At 51.8% G+C, this 20,156-nt stretch overlaps 1 protein-coding gene across 14 annotated transcripts in view; it reads right to left on the reverse strand.

Moving 5' to 3' along the window:
- The window catches only part of KDM2B (lysine demethylase 2B), a 125,660-nt gene that overhangs the window by 1,512 nt on the left and 103,992 nt on the right, over positions 1–20,156 (reverse strand). For 8 of the 14 annotated variants that reach the window (XM_044244320.1, XM_044244313.1, XM_044244318.1 and 5 more), the window contains 10 exons: positions 18,804–19,028; positions 13,106–13,249; positions 11,795–11,881; positions 11,362–11,631; positions 11,004–11,159; positions 10,321–10,359; positions 9,488–10,167; positions 8,634–8,797; positions 8,391–8,552; positions 7,455–7,673 (listed from right to left, as the gene is read on the reverse strand). In XM_044244320.1, coding sequence (XP_044100255.1) covers positions 7,455–7,673; positions 8,391–8,552; positions 8,634–8,797; positions 9,488–10,167; positions 10,321–10,359; positions 11,004–11,159; positions 11,362–11,631; positions 11,795–11,881; positions 13,106–13,249; positions 18,804–19,028 — 2,146 coding nt within the window. The remainder of the gene's footprint in view (positions 1–7,454; positions 7,674–8,390; positions 8,553–8,633; positions 8,798–9,487; positions 10,168–10,320; positions 10,360–11,003; positions 11,160–11,361; positions 11,632–11,794; positions 11,882–13,105; positions 13,250–18,803; positions 19,029–20,156) is intronic. The other 6 variants (XM_044244316.1, XM_044244324.1, XM_044244325.1 and 3 more) reach the window with 3 other exon arrangements.

Genomic DNA, 20,156 nt, shown 5'->3' on the forward strand with positions numbered 1-20,156 from the left:
AAGGTTAATGTATGCCTGAAAAGCATTCAGACTTCCAAGCTTACCGTTGCCTCTCTGTATGTATAAAATAGGTCTTCTGTCCATGCTGTTTAACAAAGACAGGCTCATACAGTATGTTAAATAGCTTGCTTTTCTCATCTAATTTATGGTCGATAAATACCTCCCTATCTACGTGATGGTGCACTTATCTGCTTATTCCCTACGGATCAGTTTGGGGAGCAGGGGCCGGGGGGAAGCAAAGGGTGAGAGTGAGAACATCTGTATGGTCATCTTGGGCTCCTCTTGGCCCACACAGGCACTGGGGCTTTCAAGTGAGGCAGAGCAGGCTTGCGCGCCCCTTGCTAAATGCTTACCGAAAACCCGTGAAGACCAAGCTACTACCAAGGCTGGCGAGATTCTGTTGACAACGAGCAAACCCAGGATTTGGAGTCTTTCATCATGCCCTCACTTAAGAGACACACTCTTCTGCCCCTGCTCTTGTGAATTTATACTTTGCTTTTACCACCCTTTTTTTGTTTTAGAGCCGCAGCCACAGTCAATTGGCCACCATGCCAGTTAGAAGCCAGCTGAAGCTCAGAGAGCGCCCCCACCCGGCAGATAGATTTTCTTCATCTCAGTGGTGGTCAGCCTGAGCCCTCTGTCCTCACTAGCATCTGTACTTTCACTTCTCCATTCAGGTGAGTCGGAATGAAAACAGACAGGCAAACTGTCAAAATACTGACAGCCCTAGTGCAGGCCTCATGACTGTCCAAGTGCCAGGTTTGGAGGTGGCATAAAGAAGTAAACAAGTTTAGCCAAGTTGCAGGATACAAAATAAACACACAAAAATCCGTTGCATTTTTGTACACTAGCAATGAACAATCAAAATTAACAATTCCACTTACAGTAGCATCAAAAAGAACAAAATAAAATACTTATAGTTGAACCGACGAAGTGAATGACTTTGTACACTGAAAACTAAAAAAGTGCTTTAAGAATTTAAAGCTATAAATGGAGAGCTGCCCCATATTCATGGGAAGACTTAGTATTGTTAAAATGTCAACCCTGTTCAAAGCAAGCTACAGATTCAATGAAGTAGCTATAAAATACCAACATTTTTTTGCAGAAAAATGAGGATGCAGAAATCCATCCTCAGATTCGGGGAGAAGTGTAAGGGATCCTGAATTACCAACACAGTCTAGAAAACAACTGGAGGACTCACACCTCCTGACTCACTACAGCATGTCTTACTGGCACTAAGGTCATGCAGATGAAGAGACCAGAACCGAAACCCCAGACAGAAATTAAACCCCTGAATCTTCAGAGATTTCTGACAAGGTGCCACAACCACTCAGTGGGTAAAAGACAAACTTTTAAACAAACACTGCTGGGAAAATCAGACCTTCTACCTCATACCATACATAAAGTTAACTCAAAATTATTTAGACCTAAAACTATATGACATTGGATTTGTCAACGGTTTCTTTGTTCTTTATTTCTAAAGATTTGGAGAGAGCACCAGCAGGGGAGTGGAGGCAGGGGAAGAAGCAGTCTCCCCACTAAGCCAGGGCTTAATCTCGACCCTGGGATCATGACTGGCGCTGAAGGCAAACACTTAACCGACCAAGCCACCCAGGAGGCCCTGAATTTGTCAGTGGTTTCTTCCCACCGCACCAAAAGCATAAACAAAGAGTCTGAACCAAATCAAAGTTAAAAACATTTATGCAAAGGTCATTATGAGAGAGTGAAAGTCTAACACACGAGATGGCCAGAAGTATTTGCAAATCCCGTTATCTGCTAAGGGATTCATGTCCAGAGTCTATATAAAAGAACTCCTCAACTTGAGCTGCCTGGGTGGCTCAGTCAGGCGTCCAGCTCTTGATTTCGGCGCAGGTCAGTCATCTCGGTGGGGAGATGGGAGCCCTGCGTTGGGCTCTCCACCAAGCATGGCGCTAGCTTGGGATCCTCTCTCTGCTTCTGCCCACCCCCCACCCCTGGTTTGTGCTCGTGCTCTCTCAAAAACAAAACAACTGCAACAACCAAAAAACCCCAAAACCTAGCTAATTAAAAAATGGGAAAAGGACATGAATAGACATTCCCCAAAGACGACAGATAAATAGAAAATAAATGAGAAGATGCTCAACATCACTAGGGAAATGCAGATCAAAATGCAGATCAAAACCACATTGAGGGGTGCCTGGCTGGCTCAGTCAACAGGGCATGCAATTCGTGTGACTACTTAAAATAATACATATTTCGGGGCGCCTGGGTGGCTCAGTGGGTTAAAGCCTCTGCCTTCGGCTCAGGTCATGATCCTAAGGTCCTGAGATCAAGCCCCACACTGGGCTCTCTGCCCAGCAGGGAGCCTGCTTCCTCCTCTCTCTCTGCCTACTTGTGATCTCTATCTGTCAAATAAATAAATAAAATCTTTAAAATAAAAATAAATAAAATAATACATATTTCAAAACCACATTGAGGTATTACTTCTTACCCACTAAAACGGCTCTAAGTAAAAAAAAAAAAAAAAGATAGCAAAAATGTGGAGAAAATGTCAGTAGGAATTTAACTGTGCAGCAGCTATGGGAAAAAATATAGCAGTTTCTAAAAAAAAAAAAAAAAAAAAAAAATTAAACCTAGAATAACCGTATGATTCAGCTTGTCCACTGCTGGGTATATGCGCCTAAGAACCGAGAACAGGGATTTGTCCCCCCATGTTCTCCTAGCAGCATTACTCAAGACAGCCAGAAGGGAGAAGCAAGCCAAGTGTCCACTGATAAATGAATGAAGGAAATTTGGTATACACAGAATGGAATACCATTCAGCTTTAAAGAGGAAGGAAATTGTGACCTATGATAGAAAATGGATGAACCTTGAGAACATTCATTAAATAAGCCTCTTAACAAAACACTATGACATAATTCCACTTTCATAAGGTCCCTGAAGTCAAGTTCACACAAACAGTATGTGTACTGTGAGGGGCGGGGAGAAGGAGGAAAGGGGAGTTCCTTTGTAGGTAGAGCTTCTGATGGGGTGAAGAGGAGGTTCTGGGGACGGATGGTGGTGATGGTGGTTACACAACAACGTAAATGCACTTAAATGCTAGTGACCTGTATGCTTAAATGGTAAATTTTATGGTATTTTACCACAATTTTTTTTTTCAACTTTGGAAGCTGGAGAAGAGAGAACAGTTCAGTAGATTTGAGAAAGCTTAACCTAAACTGGCTGAATGGAAAGCAGAGAAGCAGATTTACTCTATAAACACCCTCAAGGTTCCGGTAATGGAAGCAGCAATCACAGGAAATGGAGCTGAAGAAGGGGTCAGAGCCCCTCCGCAGCTGCAGAAGACTAGAGTTTCAGTCTCTGATGGTGAGAGAGAAAGTCTCTGGTCTGGGCACCACCTGGCACAGCAGGTGGGGGCACCCAGCCAAAATCCGGGTCTACGGGAACACTTACCTGTGGACTGTTGAGATCCCCCCCAGCCTCCTTCCCTTGCCAGGCCCTACGACACCGGGCAGCCTAGCCTGCACCCTCCAGCTGGGAGGTCAAGGAGAATACTTTTGGCAGCCCTGACCCGCTCAGGAGAAAAGTCTGGAAGATCTCACATCTGGGTCTCCCTCCCCCCCCCCACCCCCCCACAAAAAAACCAACCCATGCTGACCACACACTGATGTCCACAGCCTCTGAACGCCCCCAAGTGGACAAGCACGCACTGACACTAAATCCGAGGAGGATGTCTCAAGAGGGCCACTGGCTGTGTCTGAAGGAAAAAGTATATGCAGGGAGAAAAAAATAAAACAATATCCTCAGGATGGATCTAAGAAACAGGAACAGGAGCCAGGCCTCTTTACACGAGTACAAAGAAGAGGAGAGTGCGGAAGATGGGAAGGGATGGGGGAGCAGGAGGGTAGGAGTTCAGTGAATAAAAGAAAGCTCTAAAATTAAAAATAGAGGGTGAACCGTATGAAGCTGCCCATGTTTTGGCTGGTTTTGACCTACATTAACAGCAGCAATAAAAAAACAGGGCGCCTGGGTGGCTCAGTCAGTTAGGTATCTGACTCTGGGTTTGGCTCAGGTCCTCATGATCTTAGGGTCATGGGATCGAGCCCCGCACTGGGCTCGTGCTCAGTGGGAAATCTGCTTGTCCCTCTCCCTCTGCTCCTCTCCGTACTTGTTCTCTCCCTCAAATAAAAAATAAAATAAATAAAATCTTAAAAAACATAAACACTGTATGAATTGTGTGATAAAGTTGGAAGAAAACTCCCAGAAAAGCAAGAAAAAAGATGACACAAAGATGGAAAACAGGAAGAAAAAAAGGTATCAGAGTACTAGTTAATAAAAAAACAGAAGAAAAGGAAATTAAGAAATAATTAAAGGAAATTTCCCAGAACTGAAGGACATTTGTTTCTAGATTCAAAGTGTGAGTGTCCTGGAAGAAAAGATTCAAACGAAGGCTCATCATCAAAAATTACCAGGGGTGGCTGTGTGGCTCAGTGGGTTAAGCCTCTGCCTTCAGCTCAGGTCATGATCCCAGGGTCCCCAAATGGAGCCCCACATTGGGCTCCCTGCTCAGCGAGGAGTCTGTTTCTCCCTCTCCCTCTCCCCTTCCTCCTTTGCTCTCTCAAACAGAATCTCTAAAAAAAAAAAAAAAATTACAGATGGGACACCTGGGTGGCTCAGTCTGTTGGGCCACTGTCTTCAGCTTGGGTCATGATCCCAGGGTTCTGGAATCAAGTCCCACATTGGGCTCCTTGCTCAGTGGGGAGCCCGCTTCTCTCTCTCTGCCTCTGCCTGCTTGTGCACGTGCTCTCTCGAGATGGCAAATAAGTAAAATCTTAAAAAAAAAAAAATTACAGAAAACGAGAAACAAAGAAATATCCTGACAAACTTCAGATTAGAGAAAATACTCGCTGAAGGAAGAAATATCAAATGGTTCTGGATTAGACTCTGGAAGGCAAAGAAAATGGAGCAATGCCCCCCAACCTTCTGTAAAAACATGGTTCCCAGATCCAGCTGAGCTACCAATGTGAGGGAATAATCAATGTCTAAATGTCCTCCATGAAACCAGAGGAGCCAAGAAAAAATGTGGGATCACAGAAGGTGGGGACCCTACATAACACACAGACCAAGAAAATTTCCAGGATGGCAGTGGGACACTGTCTCAGGCTGACAGCTGGGACAGTAGGCAGGAGTCTGGAAGAAAGCAAATCCAGAAGGGAGGCCTCCTGCAAAAACCGGTAGGGGCCAGAGGGGTCTGGGTGGGGGCAGAACAGTACTGGAGTCTGGTGCAGAGTCTGCCTAGAGTCTAAGCAAAAAAGAGGCCATTAACTCCAGGGGAAAAAAAAATATGTGCAAGAAGGGAAATGTACTTCCAATACACTATTTAGCTCAACAGTGGACATTTTCTGAGGCCATAAAACAGACTTAACTGTGAATTGGAAAGATAAGGGGAGGGGGAAGATGTAGAGTAGTAGTAATCCTTGTGTTCTACACAGCAAGCTAATAAGCACAGAATGCCTGAGTGGAAAAAGAAAATCAAGAAATAGTAACGCAGGCTTGCTGTGTGGAAGTACAGAGACAGACTCTGGAAGAAAGAATTTAAGGTGGGGAGTGTGGAGGGAGTAGGGAGACAGTGGTGAGAATCAGGGGAAGAGAAGGGAAAGGCTGGCCTCAAATTCAGGCTAAGTAACAAAAGCTGGACCACTGACTTCACTCTGTCCCTAGAGCAGATCCTTCAAGTTCATGGATCCTGAGGCATGTCCACTGTCATCTATTTTGTGCCACAGAGTTATTTTTATCATTAGTTATACTGATGGCAAGGGGAAATTTTTTTTTTTAATAAAATTTTTTTTAAAGATTTTATTTATTTATCAGATAGAGATCACAAGTAGGCAGAGAGGCAGAGAGAGGGGGAAAAGCAGGCTCCCCGCCGAGCAGAGAGCCCAATGCGGAGCTCGATCCCAGGACCCCGGGATCATGACCTGAACCAAAGGCAGAGGCTTTAACCCACTGAGCCACCCAGGCGCCCCAAGGGGAAACTTCTTAAAAAGAAACGAATCTGGGGCACCTGGGCGGCTCAGTTAAGCAACTGCCTCCCACTCAGGTCATGATGTCAGGGTCCTGGGATTGACCCCCCACATTGGGCTCCTTGCTCAGCAAAGAGTCTGTTGCTTCCTCTGCCTGCCTCTCCCCCTGCTTGTGCTCACTCTCCGTCAAATAGATAAAAATAAAATCTTAAAAAAACAACACAAAAAAAACGAATCTAAAAGAGATCGGCTGTAGAGGTTTGCCTCCGTGTACAGCACAGCTCTTAAGCAGAACGCAGCAATCTCTCTACTGAGAGGAAGGGAGGACCTTTGTGGAAAAACAAATGCAGAAGCGGGTTTCTACACGCGCAAGCACAGCCTGGACGGCACTGCAGGGGAGGGCTTACCCCGGGATCTCTGCTGCATGTACGGCAGAACTTTTAGTAAAGAGTCACCGCAGCACCCAGCCCTGCCCAGGACTAGAGCAAGAGCCGTCTAGGCCCTCCTCTGCAGGGCAGCTCCAGCATCCGTGTGAGACCACGAGCGGAGCCTGGAGCTGGGATCCTCAGCCCAGCAGGGCTCCCTCTTCTCTGTCTCCACAGGGTGGGCAGCCCTTGCCACCGAAACTCCCCAAGAAGGAGAAATGGCTTCCTAGGTAGAGAGTTCTCTAAATTCTCCAAATTCTCAAACCTCCCCATTCATCCTCAAATTGGCCCAGTTGGCAGGAAGGTGTGTCTACCAAGCGTGAAGTGAAGGTGTCCTTTATTAGTTAATTTCTGGAGGGAAAAAAGTGTTTTTTAGGTCTTGTGTAACTCTTACATACACGATCTGACATCCTAAGCAACGAGATCAGACCTGGTCGAGCTGGGCGGAGACGGGCCGTGCTCTCTGTCCACCTCGCCACCGGTCACACCCCAGGGCCTTCCAAACTCACTCCAGCCCCACCAGAACGTGGACCGAGGATCCTGCAGACGCAGAACCCCAGCAACACCAGCTGGAGAGTTTTCTCCCCTCCAAGAGGCCCCCAATAGCGGGTCAGGCGGGGAGCACGAAGTACAGACAACAGCAGCAGAAACCAAGCTACCTCATCGGTCCAAGCCTGACCAGCCTCCCCGCCCGCCGATGCCCTGCTCCCCTCCCTGCGGCGCAAGCTGGCTTGTCCGCACCGCCCCCGAGAAGCTTCGCAAGCCGGTATTCTGGGTCAGGAACCACGGCGCTCTGCTCTGGCTGCTACCAGCACCATTTTTTGTCAGCAAGTACTACCAATCTGGCAATAACTGCCGTTTTCATGTTTCTCCTATAGCCGTGTGTCTGTCGTATTTACAGATCTGTCCTCCCCCTCACGCTGGGACCCTCCGAGAGCCGGCACATAAAGTACTTCCCCACAACTGTGAAGGTCCCAGCCTATCCCCCAGGGCCCCAGGCCGAGCCTGCCGGGTGCCCCCGACTGACCTGATAGGTTGATTTCGGTTAAGGAGTCCCGGGTGGTGGTGCCCACGGCAGTGAGCAGGTTGATGGACTGGTCGGTCACATGATTACAGTAACTAAGGTGGAGCTTGGAGAGCAGGGGCATGTGGCGGATGATGAGCCGGAGGGAGGCGTCCGTGATGTCCAGGCCCGCTAGACGCAGCTCCACAATGTTCCGGAGCTTGCTCCGGTTGTCCATCTGACCTGAAGGGTCAGGAAGGAGAGAGGCAGCATGTGGACCCGATGGGGGAGATCTGCTCACACCGACCTAACATGGGAAGGCTGACCAGTCACATGTCACACTTGGGATTCACTTGGCCACTGAGTCTTTCCCCCCAAACTGGTTCCTACATTTAAAAATCCAGATTCCACAGCCAATCTCAAGCTTCTGCAGTCCTGAAAAATCAGAACATTTGGAAATACAGCCCACACTCTACCCCGCAGTGCTCGGCCCATCCAGGCAGGCCAAGACGGCATCTCCGGGTCACAGCACTTTCTCGTGTGAGCGCCAGGCGGGGAGCGATGAGCCTCACAACCCGGCCCAGGAGGGCTCCCTCTTGGGAGCTCGTCTCTAACTACACTGACCCCCGTGCTCATGGAGGCTTAACGCCAACAAAGTACAAATGAACGGAGAAGCGGTCACATGCATGCCAAGACCCCCCAGTGGAGTCTCGGGTGTACAAAGAAGCCTCTGCTCTCATGCATCGTTTCTACGCCTGAAGATGCCGGAAAGCACATCAGCCGGGACAATCTCTGCATCTTCTGGAAAATGGCTGAGACCAAGAAGGCTTGAGAACACATGTACCGGATGGGGGTGGGGGCTGTGGTGAAAACCACATCCAACAGCACAGCCTGGTCACGCCGCTCCAAGCTGACCCCCTTGGGCACCCCCCTGGGCACAGCATGTGCCTGGCCACTCACCTGGCCTGTTATCTGTGGGTGGGGACAGGAGATCCCGCATCTGGGCATCCTTTAGTCCTTCTACCCACTGGACATCCAGGGTCCGGAGCAGTGGACAGCTAGAGCTACAGAGAGCTGAGACCGCGATCCATGAGCAGCCCGACAGCACCAGGTCTCGGAGCCCTGGGGGACAGAGGGGGCAGGTCAGGAGATGCAGCCCAGCCCCCACCACGGCACCTCTGGGGTCCCTGGCCCAGTGCTCACCAGGCAACCGGTTGATGAGCCAGCTCAGCTGTTTCTTGGAGATATTGGTCCAGCTGAGGTCCAGGGAGACAGGCTGCCGCCGGATGATGCCACTCAGCATCAGGGGTGTGATGGACTTGCAGTGGTTCAGATCGATGCGGGTCCATAACCGCTTATCGCAGCACCTGGGGGCCAGGCCCAGCAGAGGGGGTGAGCCCCCAGCAAGGCTGTGGCAACTCCCCCCACGACCAAGTTTGGGGGTGGGAGGAGGCTCCCTAACTCCACCCTCTGGATCCTTTGTTTAACGCCTATCCTGCCCACACCTGGGCACCTCTGCTCTGACTGCAACAGGCCCCCACAAAGATGCCAGGACCTGCTCTCCATGAAGTATTTACTGGGAGCTCTACTACTCCCCCTACAGGCCACTTCCCACAACAACGCTCTAGGCAGACATCCTATGATGCCCTTTTACAGGTGAAGGTAAGTAACCTGGTAAAGGCCAGAAAGCTAAGAAATACCAAAGCTGAAGTTAAGATCAGTAACTGGAACCCTTGCTTTGAACCTGGGCTACCTCTTCAAGGACAAGGACTCCACCTGGTTCTTAGCTCATCCTCCTAGAGCTGAACCAGGCAATCAACTACCGCTCACCTCTTCTGAGAAGACCAGCATGACCAGGTTGTTGTAACCACCTGGAACTCTTTGAGAAGAATTAAGCTGGACTGAACTTAGAAGGAAAAAAAGATTATCACGGGGGACTAAAGTGGGGACACATACCACACATGTGCCATTCCTGGTCTAGTCTAAGCCTGGCCTGGAGCCCAACACTGGGCCAGTCCCTTGCTGCCTCCCCAGCCAAGCTCTGCCAGCGCCCTCACCAGCGGTTCCAGGTCCTGCAGACCCGCATGCAGACACACAAGTCTTGGTGGCTGAGGTAGCTGAAGACGGCCATCCACACCTCCCTGTGCATGACATGGGCCGCCCCATCGTCCAGGGGCAGTGAGTCAGGCGGGGGGCTGATGGGGGGTGGCCGAATCACGTGCCGCTCCATCTGGATGCACTTGGGCGGGGACACGGAGGGAGGGGGCCGGGAGATGACACGGGGTGGGCTGCGTAGGCCGGGCCCCAGCTGGTGCCGCAGCTCCCGGGGAGGGCCAGTGAGCCCCTTGCTGAAGCGGTGGGGGCGCTCGCAGAGGCCCAGGGGCCGCTTGGGCTCCTCGCTCTCACTCTCGGGCTCTGACTTGATGGGCTGGTGGTTCTCGTTGGCCAGGCTGTTCTCCGTCTTCTGGATCTCTTGGTTCAGCTCCTTGCTCAGCTCCTTGCTCAGCTCCTTGGTGGGAAGCCGCCTTTTCCTGCGTATCTTTACCTTTTTCTTCTCCTCGGGGCCCTCTGCCCCCTCGGTGCTGGGCCCCGCGGTGGGGGAACTGGAGCGGGAGTGGTCGCTTTCCCGGGCCTTGGGGGGCGCCTCAGGCAGGTCATCCTCTGGCTCCTGCTTGAAGCGCCGCAGAGGCTTGTTGGCAAGAGCCATCCGGTCCTCCGCGTTCTTCCAAGACCGCCGCTGAGGGAGGAGGGGGAGCAAGGACAGCTAAGCCCCTAGGCTCAGGACTATACCCACCCAGGCCTCTCCGGCCTCTCCACCCTCCCCGGCAACACCCACTGACCCAAGGGCAGGCGTGGGGGGAGGGGAAGACAGGAGAATGGAAGACGGTACCTTTTTCCTGAAAAGCTTATCTTCTTTGCCAGGTTTTAGCTGTCACAGGAAAAAAAGCATGTATATCTTGCTCCCATGGTTCATGGGATTTGGTCCCCTCTACCCCCAACCCCACCATGAGTCCACAGTCTCTAGAGAAGGGGCTGGAGAATCACCTTCCCCGCAAATCCCATCTACTGTGACTGAAAGACCGTGGGCCCTGCCTGCTGCTTTTAAGAGAGAAGTTGGAAGGGGATAACCATGGTCAAGCTGTTCCCACCCAACTGACCTCCCACCCTCGGACAGACCCTGAGATGTGAACTGGCCCACTGAGGTCGGACTTGGCCCTGGGAGCCAGTCCTGGAGGCAGGGCCTGCGGGGTTCCCAGCAGAGCCTTAATGGCTGTAGCTGGGAAGACAACCAGGCGCCACCTCGTGGCCGAAGTGGGAAGGGCAGGTGGGCGGAGCTGGCCGCCAGAATCCTCCGAGGTTCCTAGACCCACAGGGCTTCCCCGCGGCAGCCTCAGCTTCCCAGGCCCCATGCCAGAAGCACGAGCCAGCCAGGGACTGGGTCCTGGGACGCTGCGGCACGCACAGATGCCTCGGAGCGGCCACGGCAATGGGCTGGAGGACGGGGCGAGGGGGGGGGGATGAGGGAGCGGCGCGGTGCGGGGGGGGGGGGGGGGGGGTTGGCCCGGGACTCACAAGTCCCCAGGACCTCAGGAGGGCGGGGCGACGTGGGAGCACCTGCTGCTGGAAGTAAGTGAGACTGGATCTCCACCAGGGGCTGAGGCTGCTGCCTAGAGGGGGCCTCGGCGAGAGGTGAGAGGAGGAACCGGGGGACGTTTGAAGCGTCGAGGCCTAAAGGGGTGGGAAGAGGAGTGACTCGCTGGTTTTCCCCTCCTTTCTTTGGGCCGGGCTCTCAGGACTTATGTGACCTGCTCAGGGCAGCCAGAGGCCAGGCCCCCGAGCTGTCCCCGCTGCCCGTCCCGCCCCCGCCCGTGCACCCCGCACCCGGGACCAGCCAGGCCACCCCTCGCTGCCCGCTCCTCCCAGTGCGTACTCGCTTGCGTCCACTCAGCTCTTGGGGCTTCTCGTATTTCCGCTTCCTCCTCAGGTGCACGTCGTCTGACTTTCGGCGCAGGATGCCGTCCGGGGGCACCTTCTTGGGGTGTTCGTCTGACCTGCGCCGAGGTGCCTCCTCACACTCACTCCTCCGCTTGGCAGGCTCCTGCCCTTCCTTGTTGTCCCGGTTCATCTTCTGCTCCTTGAGCAGGGAGCCGGGCAGGTTGGAGGCATACTTAAAGCCAGGGCCACGCTTTTGCTTGTAGGCCAAAAAGAGAGAAGGAACAAACCCACTGTATATCTTTGGACTTGCCCCACTCCGGGAACCTGCAGCACCTCACTGGCCGACAATGCAGGGACAGGGTGCATCTGGCAAGGCCCAGGCCCGCCCCTCCCAGGCTGACCCCTGGGACTTGGAGCCCGACACTCACTTTCCCGGTCTTGCCGGCGTGGTTACACTTTGGACACTCCCAGCAGTTTGGAAGCTCATCGTTGACTACGCCCTCTGATTCCTTAATCTGCAAAGGACACACGCCAGTCAGCAAGCAGGGACCGGGCCAGTCAGCAGGCAGGGACCGGGCAGAAGATGCCACACCTCCAGCAGCAGCAACAGCCGCCCCCCACCCCAAATGGTATTTCTAGCCCATCCCTGACCAAGAGAAAACAAAGGTGGCTAAGACAAGCGGCTCTGGATTCTGGCCAGCAGTCAAATCCTAACTTTTCCTCTTACTAGCTCAGTGATCGAGGGCAAATCACTCCATCTCCATGGGCCAGTGCCCTCGACCATAAAACAGACCGTACCTGTCTCACAGCCACTCTGCAGTTCAGTGAGCTAACCTAGGTAAAACGATTGGCTCAGGGCCTGGCAGCACCCAGAAAGGACCCCACCAAATGTTCAGTCACTGAGTAGCACTGTCCTGGGTGCAGAGTGTGAGCAGCTCCGAGGCACTGTCTCTGATCCGGGAGACCAAAGTCACCAGGCAACTAAACCATGAAGGTCTGACTTCCAAAGGCAGGGAAAATCCCAGTGCCGCCATCAGAGTGGGAGGTGTGTGCGGGAGGAGGAACCTTGAGACAAACCCCTGCTACCGCCACGGAGGAATGGACACATTTCAGAGCAGAGGTTAACATCTGCGGCAGGCAGACCTCCATCGTGCTGGGACACACAGATACACATAGGCTGACACCTGGGATGACGGGGAGGTGCCAGCATGAGGACATTCTCTGCGGACAGCCCAGAACAGTCTCTTCCCTTCAGCAGTGAAACCTGTTGCCTAAGACAGGCAGGCAGAGCATGTGGTCCCCACAAGAAGGCAGCCCTGCCCCGGGCACACCAAGGGAGCAGGTTCTTGGCACACAGCAACACTAACGCAAGCACCTGTTGTTACAGGACCCGCCCTCCCCTGGCCTGGGCCTTGTTCTCCCAGAAAACCCAAGCCAGGATTCCAGCAAGCGGCACAACCACCCAGCCTCCCCCTCTGGTTTGGGGGCAAAACTCTGGGAACTGTCTGTGTTTCTGGGGGAGATGAGGGATATGTGTTTTGTCCCTCGAAGACACGGGTGGGGGAGGTCTGAACTACTCCAGACCCTTCTGGGCCTCAGCGCATTATACGACATACAGAGCCCTGCAGACCTGGAGGTCCTCTGCGGAAGGAAGCTGGCCGGCCCCCCAGCATCAACACCCCCCGAGGCCCTCAGCGGGGGCCTGAGCAGCACAGCCAGAGGCCCCCGGGACTGCTCACCTTAAGGCATCCAGGGTGGATGATTTCATTGCAGATGGAGCACTCCATGAGCATGAGGTTAAACTTTCCTTCTTCCTCTTCCACCGTGTCTTCCTTCCCTGCCTCGCCGCACACCAGGCACACAGCAGTGTGGGGCAGCACTGGCTGAAGAGCCGGAGAGAGCACAGCTGCGTGAGCAGGGGCTGGGGCCGCAGGTAGCAGGTCATGGGCCAGGAGTCAGCAGAGAACTGGCCTGAGCCCTGCCCATCTTCCATTCACTCATTCATTCCAACAGTCATCAGGCCGCTGTCTCAGTGTGCCAGACACTCAGTGCTGGGAAGGGCACCGAACAGGACAGAAATCTCTGCCATCCCGAGCCCACCCTTCAGTGGAGGGGCGCAGACAGATTAATAAGAGTGACTGTGTATGTTATGACAAGGGATATGGAGAAAAACACAGCAGGGAGGTCCAGAGGTGAGGGGGGCAGGCGGGCTCCCTGGAAATACGGAGGCCAGCGTCCGGGGCGAGGAAGGACCTGAGGGGGGGGTGGGGAGTGAACTGCGCCCAGACCCGCAGGGGACTGAGGCTGCGCGTCACCAGCACTATCGCTGCGCTGTCCCCACCACCTGTCCAGGGAGGTCCGCGAGGTCAAAACCATCGTCAGAGTAACACCAAGATGTTATCTGCCTTTTCCAACTATGTTGACATTTGCTCCGGTGAGTGAAACTCTGGCACTCTTCATCAGGGCGCCCCGGGGTTTGCCACTGCCACATGCTCATGACCAAGGTCACCAGGTCTCACTGAGGAAGGGCTTTGACACTACTCACGTTTTTAAAACTGACGCTTGAGTATGCAGCTTTTTTTAATTTTTAAAAAATTATTTGAGTACCTATCTTTTTAATGTTCTGTATGACAAAATAAGTATGCATAAAGCACTATTGCTGCATACCAAAGGACGATGGTTATCTAAAGGAAAGGCACTCGTGACTAAGTTGTGACCTGACTCGGTCCTTTTCTCCATAGGACATCATTCTATTTGACAGAGTAACTGATTTAAAAACAAAAACAAAAACAGGACTATTGGCAGATTTCTCAAAGATGAAATGAGCTGGTCACTTCCAGAAAAAAAAATTTATAGCATTTGTTATAGAGGATAAAATTCAGATTTTAAAATAAAAATTAGAATTTTGGAAAACTGACATTAGCTTCCGTGAACTGGATAGCTTCCCAAGAGTTAAAGACCTAGTTCTAAGGAGATTGGTGGTGGTGTTAACAAATGTGATTACTTTTTTTTTTTTTTTTAAACATTGTATAACACTGTGTACCCATATTTGGAAAATCTGTATAACTCAGTGAGCCAGTGTTTCCCAAATAATGATGTTGTAACATCATGCATGAGCAAATGAGCTGTTCCAGGTGCAAGAAAGACTAATGAATTTTAATGTAACAGTATGAAAAGTTCATTGATACAGTTTCAGATTCCACATTGCAACTAACCTTTAAGAAACTACCACCTGTTGAGTTCGGGCAGAATCTCAGAGATACCCACCATCACCTGAGAAGACTATGACAATACCCCTCCTCCTTTCTAACTACAGATCTGCGTGAGGCCGCTTTTCCTTACAAGTTCCTCCAAAACAACATACTGAGACAGAATGAAGCCAGACACAATGAAAGAAATGCAGGTCTTGTCTAACGAACCAAACATAAAAGAAGAGATTTACAAAAACGTAAAACTATGCCATTCTTCCTAATCATTTTTGTTTTGGAAGATGGAGCTATTGCTCATAAAAATGTCATTCATGAAAAAAAAAGTTCTTTAAAATGTCGTTAAGTCTGTTTTTTTCAATGAATTCAAAGTATTTTTTTAAACTTCCCCATTTTAATTCTGAATACAGTAATACTAATAAATAACACACATCAAAAAAGCTCTTTGGGGTCCTCATAATTTTCAAGGTTCCCAAGACCAAAACACTGGAGGACGGAGCGACTGGGCTACAAGCCCTTCGTTGGCATGCCAGCACTTACTCCCTCCCCTTATACACACCCACCTCCCAGTACCTGGGATCCAGACGAAACACTCAGTTTTTATTACACCGAATTAGAAAAGCTTCAAGTAAGCTGGGATATATGCTCCACTAAATGAAAAGCCTGTAAGATGGCACAAACATTTGAGTTCAAATAACACCAAAGGCAAAAGAGCTATCATTTGTTCAACAGATACTTAATAAACATCTACTCGAGCCTGAAGCAAGGAACCAAAAGGGGAATAGTAACGAGGAAGGCCCCTGTTCCCTCAAGCTGTCCAGGAGACGGAACACATTGAAATCCCAGGAAAACATGGAAAAGTCATGTGCAAGTGCCTTGGGAAGCAGCGAGTGGCTGATTTCGGGAGGACTCACAAGACAGGGAATTTGGGCTCCTACAGGCAGAGCAAAGTGGGGAGCAGGAAAAGCAAAAGAGACCTCCAACCCACGTGACAGGGGACAGAGAAGCCAGAGCCAGATGCGTGCAGCAACAGGGGGCAGGCCAGGCCAGCTGGGGAAGGGGAGCGCAGCAAACCCAAAGCTGGGGGTGCTGGGTGGGGAACACCTGGTGGCTGGAAGATGGTCTGTGATGGGGTAGGCGAGGGTAGGGGACTGACTCTGAAATCAGCAGGCAGAACCGCAGGCAAAGTCCTGCAGAGCCTCAGGAGGGGAACCCAGGCCCAGGCCAGCAGGGAGAAGGAGCTGTGCAGTGCGAAGGATGAAGCCTCACAAAGAGAAGCAGGGCGAAGGCTGGTTACAGAGAGACACTCTGGCACATCAAGAGAGAAGGGCCTGGAAAGGGAAGAGAGGTGGCCTGCGTGTGTCAGAGGTGGGTAAACCACGGCAGAAGAGTCCCAACAAAGTGGAAAGGCTGGAGGAAGAGTAAGAAGGACACCGAGGGTCAGGCCAAGACCACATTTACTGTTAGCTCCAGAATTCCCATCAGACTGGAGAGACACACAACAGTGAGGTTTCCTTCAACACTCACTGTGCCAGGCACGGAGCTAGGCACCAAAGCTGCAAAGCACCGGTGACGGCAGAGACAGGTTCTGAACCTGCTCCTAGAATGCGGGGCAGGAGTGGAGCAAGGCTAAAGAGAAAGAGACAGTTACGGGTCACGGCCCAGGGCCCTGAGTCTTCTCAAAACCAACAGTCCCTACAGATAACAACCCTTAAATCCTGACAGGTTTAGGTCACACGGACCCTCACTCCAGAAAAATGTATATATATAGGCATGCACAGAGACAAAAGGCTGTATTTAACTTCAAGGGGACTCCCAAATTTCCTGAAATCCACTGAAACGACCTGGGTTCAGGTAACAAAAATAGAAGCAACAAAACAAAAACCATATGGGAAAAGAGATAATCCACTGAGTGAAAAGGCAACCCATGGAATGGGAGAAGGTATTTAGAAACCATGTATGTGATAAGGGGTTAATACGCAGAACACATGCAGAACGGCAACTCAGTAACAAAAACACAAACAATCCAATTTAAAAAATGGGCATAGGACTTAAAAAGACCTTTCTCCAAAGAAGCTATGGCCAACACACACAAAAAGATGAAAAGATGTTCAAAGTCACCAAACATCAGGGAAACGAAGATCAAAACCATACGGGTAACCACTACCAGCACAACAGAAAACCACACGTGTTGGTGAGATGTGGAGAAAACAGAACCCTTGTGCCCTGCTGGGGGGAACGTAAGGTGGTCAGCCTCTATGGAGAACAGTATGGGGGTCCCCAAAATAATTAAAAATAGAGCTACTGGGACACAGGGTGGTTCAGCTGGATTAAGCATCTGACTCTTGATTTTGGCTGGGGTCACGATCTCAGAGTCATAAGATCAAGCCCCAGGATGGGCTCCGTGCTCAGCATGGAGCCTGCTTGAGATTCTCTCTCTGTCCCTCCCCTCATTTGTGTGTGCATATGCGATCTCTCTGTCTCTCTCAAAAAAATCAATAAAATCTTTTATTTTTTTTAAAAGATTTTATTGTTTTATATGATAGACAGAGATTACAAGTAGGCTGCCCGCTGAGCAGAGAGCCCGATGCCGGGCTTGATCCCAGGACCCTGAGACCATGATCTGAGCCGAAGGCAGAGGCTTTAACCCACTGAGCCACCCAGGCACCCCTAAATCAATAAAATCTTAAAAAAAAAAAAAAATTGAGCTACCATATGATCCAACAATCCTACCTCTGGGTATATATCCAAAAGAATTCAAATAGGATCTCAAAGAGACACTGGGCCCCCCTGTGTTCACAGCAGGATTATTCACAAGAGCCAAGAGATGCAAGCAACTTAAACATCCATCAACAGAGGAACAGGTAACAAAAACGCAGCATATACAAATGGTGAATATTATTCAGCTTTTAAAAAGAAGGAAATCCTGACTGGCTCAGTTGGTAGAGCGTGCAATTCTTGGTCTTGGAATCATGAGTTCAAGTCCCATGTTGGGAACAGAGTTTACTTTTTTTAAAAAAAGAAAAGGAAATCCTGACCCATGCTACAATATAGATGAACCTTGAGAACATTACGCTCGGACAAATAAGCCAGTTGCAGAAGAAACAGCACTTTCCGGAGGTACCTACAGCAGTCACACTCAGAAAGTAGAAAGGTGGTTGCCAGGGGTTGGGGGAAGGGAAATGGAGTTGTTCGATGGATATAGGGTTTCCATTTGGCAAGATGAAAAGGTTCCAGAGATCAACTTGCACAACAATGAGTATATAGGTAATAGGACTGCACTGGACACTTAAAAATGGTTAAAATGGTCAATTCTGTTCTGTGTTTTTGACCATAGTAAAAAAAGAAAAACAAAAACCACTGAACTAAAACAAAAACACACACAGTATACATGGAGAGAGAAGGGGGAAGGCACCCCTGGCCTCAGAGGGGCAGCCGCAGCCAGAGAGAGGCGCACCCGATGCCAGGCTGGGCCTTCGGAGCTCACCCAGGAATCCTGTCCCTCCTGCTAAGCCTGCTCTCCCGCAGGAGCAGAGAGATGACACTGTTCCCACAGGGAGGACCCCAAGGGCGGCAGCAGCACCCTGTGGAAGGCAGAGTGTGCGTATGTGCCGGAGGGACCCACGGAGAGACCCCGGGACCACGCCAAGTTGTCAGAGTCTGCATCCACTGCCCTGTCTTGGAGCAAGGCTGGGGGCAGTGAGAGGGTCCAGAGGGGCTGGGCAGACTCTCTAGCAGCCCAAGCTCCTGGGCACCATCAATCAGTCCTCTTTTTCCGGGGCAGGCCCCTCAGGAGGGGCACTGACCTTTCCCCTAGACCTCTGACTTTGAAGGCAGGACAGGAAGGAAGGGAGGGCCTAGAACCATCATGAACTGGACCATAAATGTTGGCAACGGGGTCACAGACAGGACAGGCTGACATCTCTAATGGCAGAGACTTCAAAGTACTCAGCCACCGAGGGGAGGAAGGAGTTCTAGGACCGTCAGCCTAGGAAAGAAAAAGGGGCCCAGGACAGCGAAATGGGCCCTCCAGCTCTGCAATGTGGAATCTGAAACAGCGCGGCTCAGAGTCCCCGTTCTTGCCGCAGGGGGCACCTCTGAGGGGTTTCTGCAGCTGGAACACCCACTCTAAGAGAGAGGCCAGGCGACCGACAAGCGGGCGCTGGGGGCACGGACCTACGCTGGGGGGCGGACGCGGAGCGGCCCCGAGGCGCCCGGCCGCCGCACTCACCGCAATGCACTGCCGCATTATACAGCTCTGCTTCATCCGCCCGGGGCCCCCGAACTTCTTCATGTCCTTGCAGAAGTGGCACTCTCCGCACTCGGTCCGCAGGCAGGCCTCGCACTTGCGGCATCGCGTCCGGCGTCGGCGAGCTCCCGCCGTCGTCCGGTTGGCGGCCAACTTCACGGCGGAGGCTGGGCCCAGCTTCCCCTTGGGCCGACCTACTGCCCGGTTCTGCAGGAGAGCACACGGGGTGGTGAGATGGGCCACAGGGCTGGCCAGACCCCACGGCGGGGGTCCGGGGGCTCGTGTTCCGCTCCCAACCCCAGGACCTCGGACAGCGGGCCTTACGGAGAAGGAGGGCCTTTAGAGCGGCAATCCAACTGAAGTAAGGTCATTGCAGTGGGCCCTACTCCTGTAGGACCGGCGTCCCTATGAAAGGGGCAGTTTGGGCCCAGGAAGGGAGGGAGTGTGTGTGGAGACACAGGAAGGAGACGGCCGTGTGACTGGAAGTGTCTACAGGCCAAGGAAGCCCGCAGCCCCCAGCGGCTGGAAGAGACAAGGCAGGATCACCCCGGGGGTGTTAGGAGGGAGCACAGTCCTGCCAGCACCTGATTTCAGACTTCTGGCTTCCGAACTATGAGAGAAAAAGTTTCTTCTGTTTTAAGCGCCCCGGTTTTAGGTACCTCATTCCGGCGGCCCCAGAAAGTGAACAGAGGACACCCCGCTTCTGAGAGCACATCCTGGTTCAAAGACCCTTCCGCCACTGCCACGTCTCAGCACAGGCCCCTCTTCCTGCCTCGTGCCAGGTTCTGCGTCCCCATGAGGCCCCAAAGGGCCACACGGAAGGCCTCTGTCCCCTCCGCCAGGAACAAAAACCTCCTCCCTACTCCAGGTGGCTGAGACCTAATCATTCTGCAGGCCCCAGTCTACACACTGCTTTCTTCCCACAGCCCTCTGTGCCCTCTAGTGTTCTGTGTTCTGGGCACCTCCTATGGGCTGTGTTCTCAGGGGCCTTCCCTTTGAGACAGAGAGCTCAGGAAGGCAGTTATCAAGAGTGTCTTGTCGGGGCGCCTGGTGGCTCAGTGTGTTAAGGCCTCTGCCTTCGGCTGGGGTCATGATCTCAGGGTGCTGGGATTGAGTCCCACCTCGGGCTCTCTGCTCGGTGGGGAACTCCCCCCCCCCCCCAACCTCTCTGCCTGCTTGTGATCTGTGTCAAATAAATAAATAAAATCTTTTTAAAAAAAATATGTCTTGTCACCAGTGTCCTTTGACAAGATTGCCTAACACAGGATATGCTTAGTAAACCAAAGTCTCCCAGAATGAGACAGAAAGCCTAAGGAGCCTTGGCTTCTGAGCTCT

The sequence above is a fragment of the Neovison vison genome, chromosome 3, assembly GCF_020171115.1.
Source record: "Neovison vison isolate M4711 chromosome 3, ASM_NN_V1, whole genome shotgun sequence".
Classification (NCBI taxonomy): Eukaryota; Metazoa; Chordata; class Mammalia; order Carnivora; family Mustelidae; genus Neogale; species Neogale vison.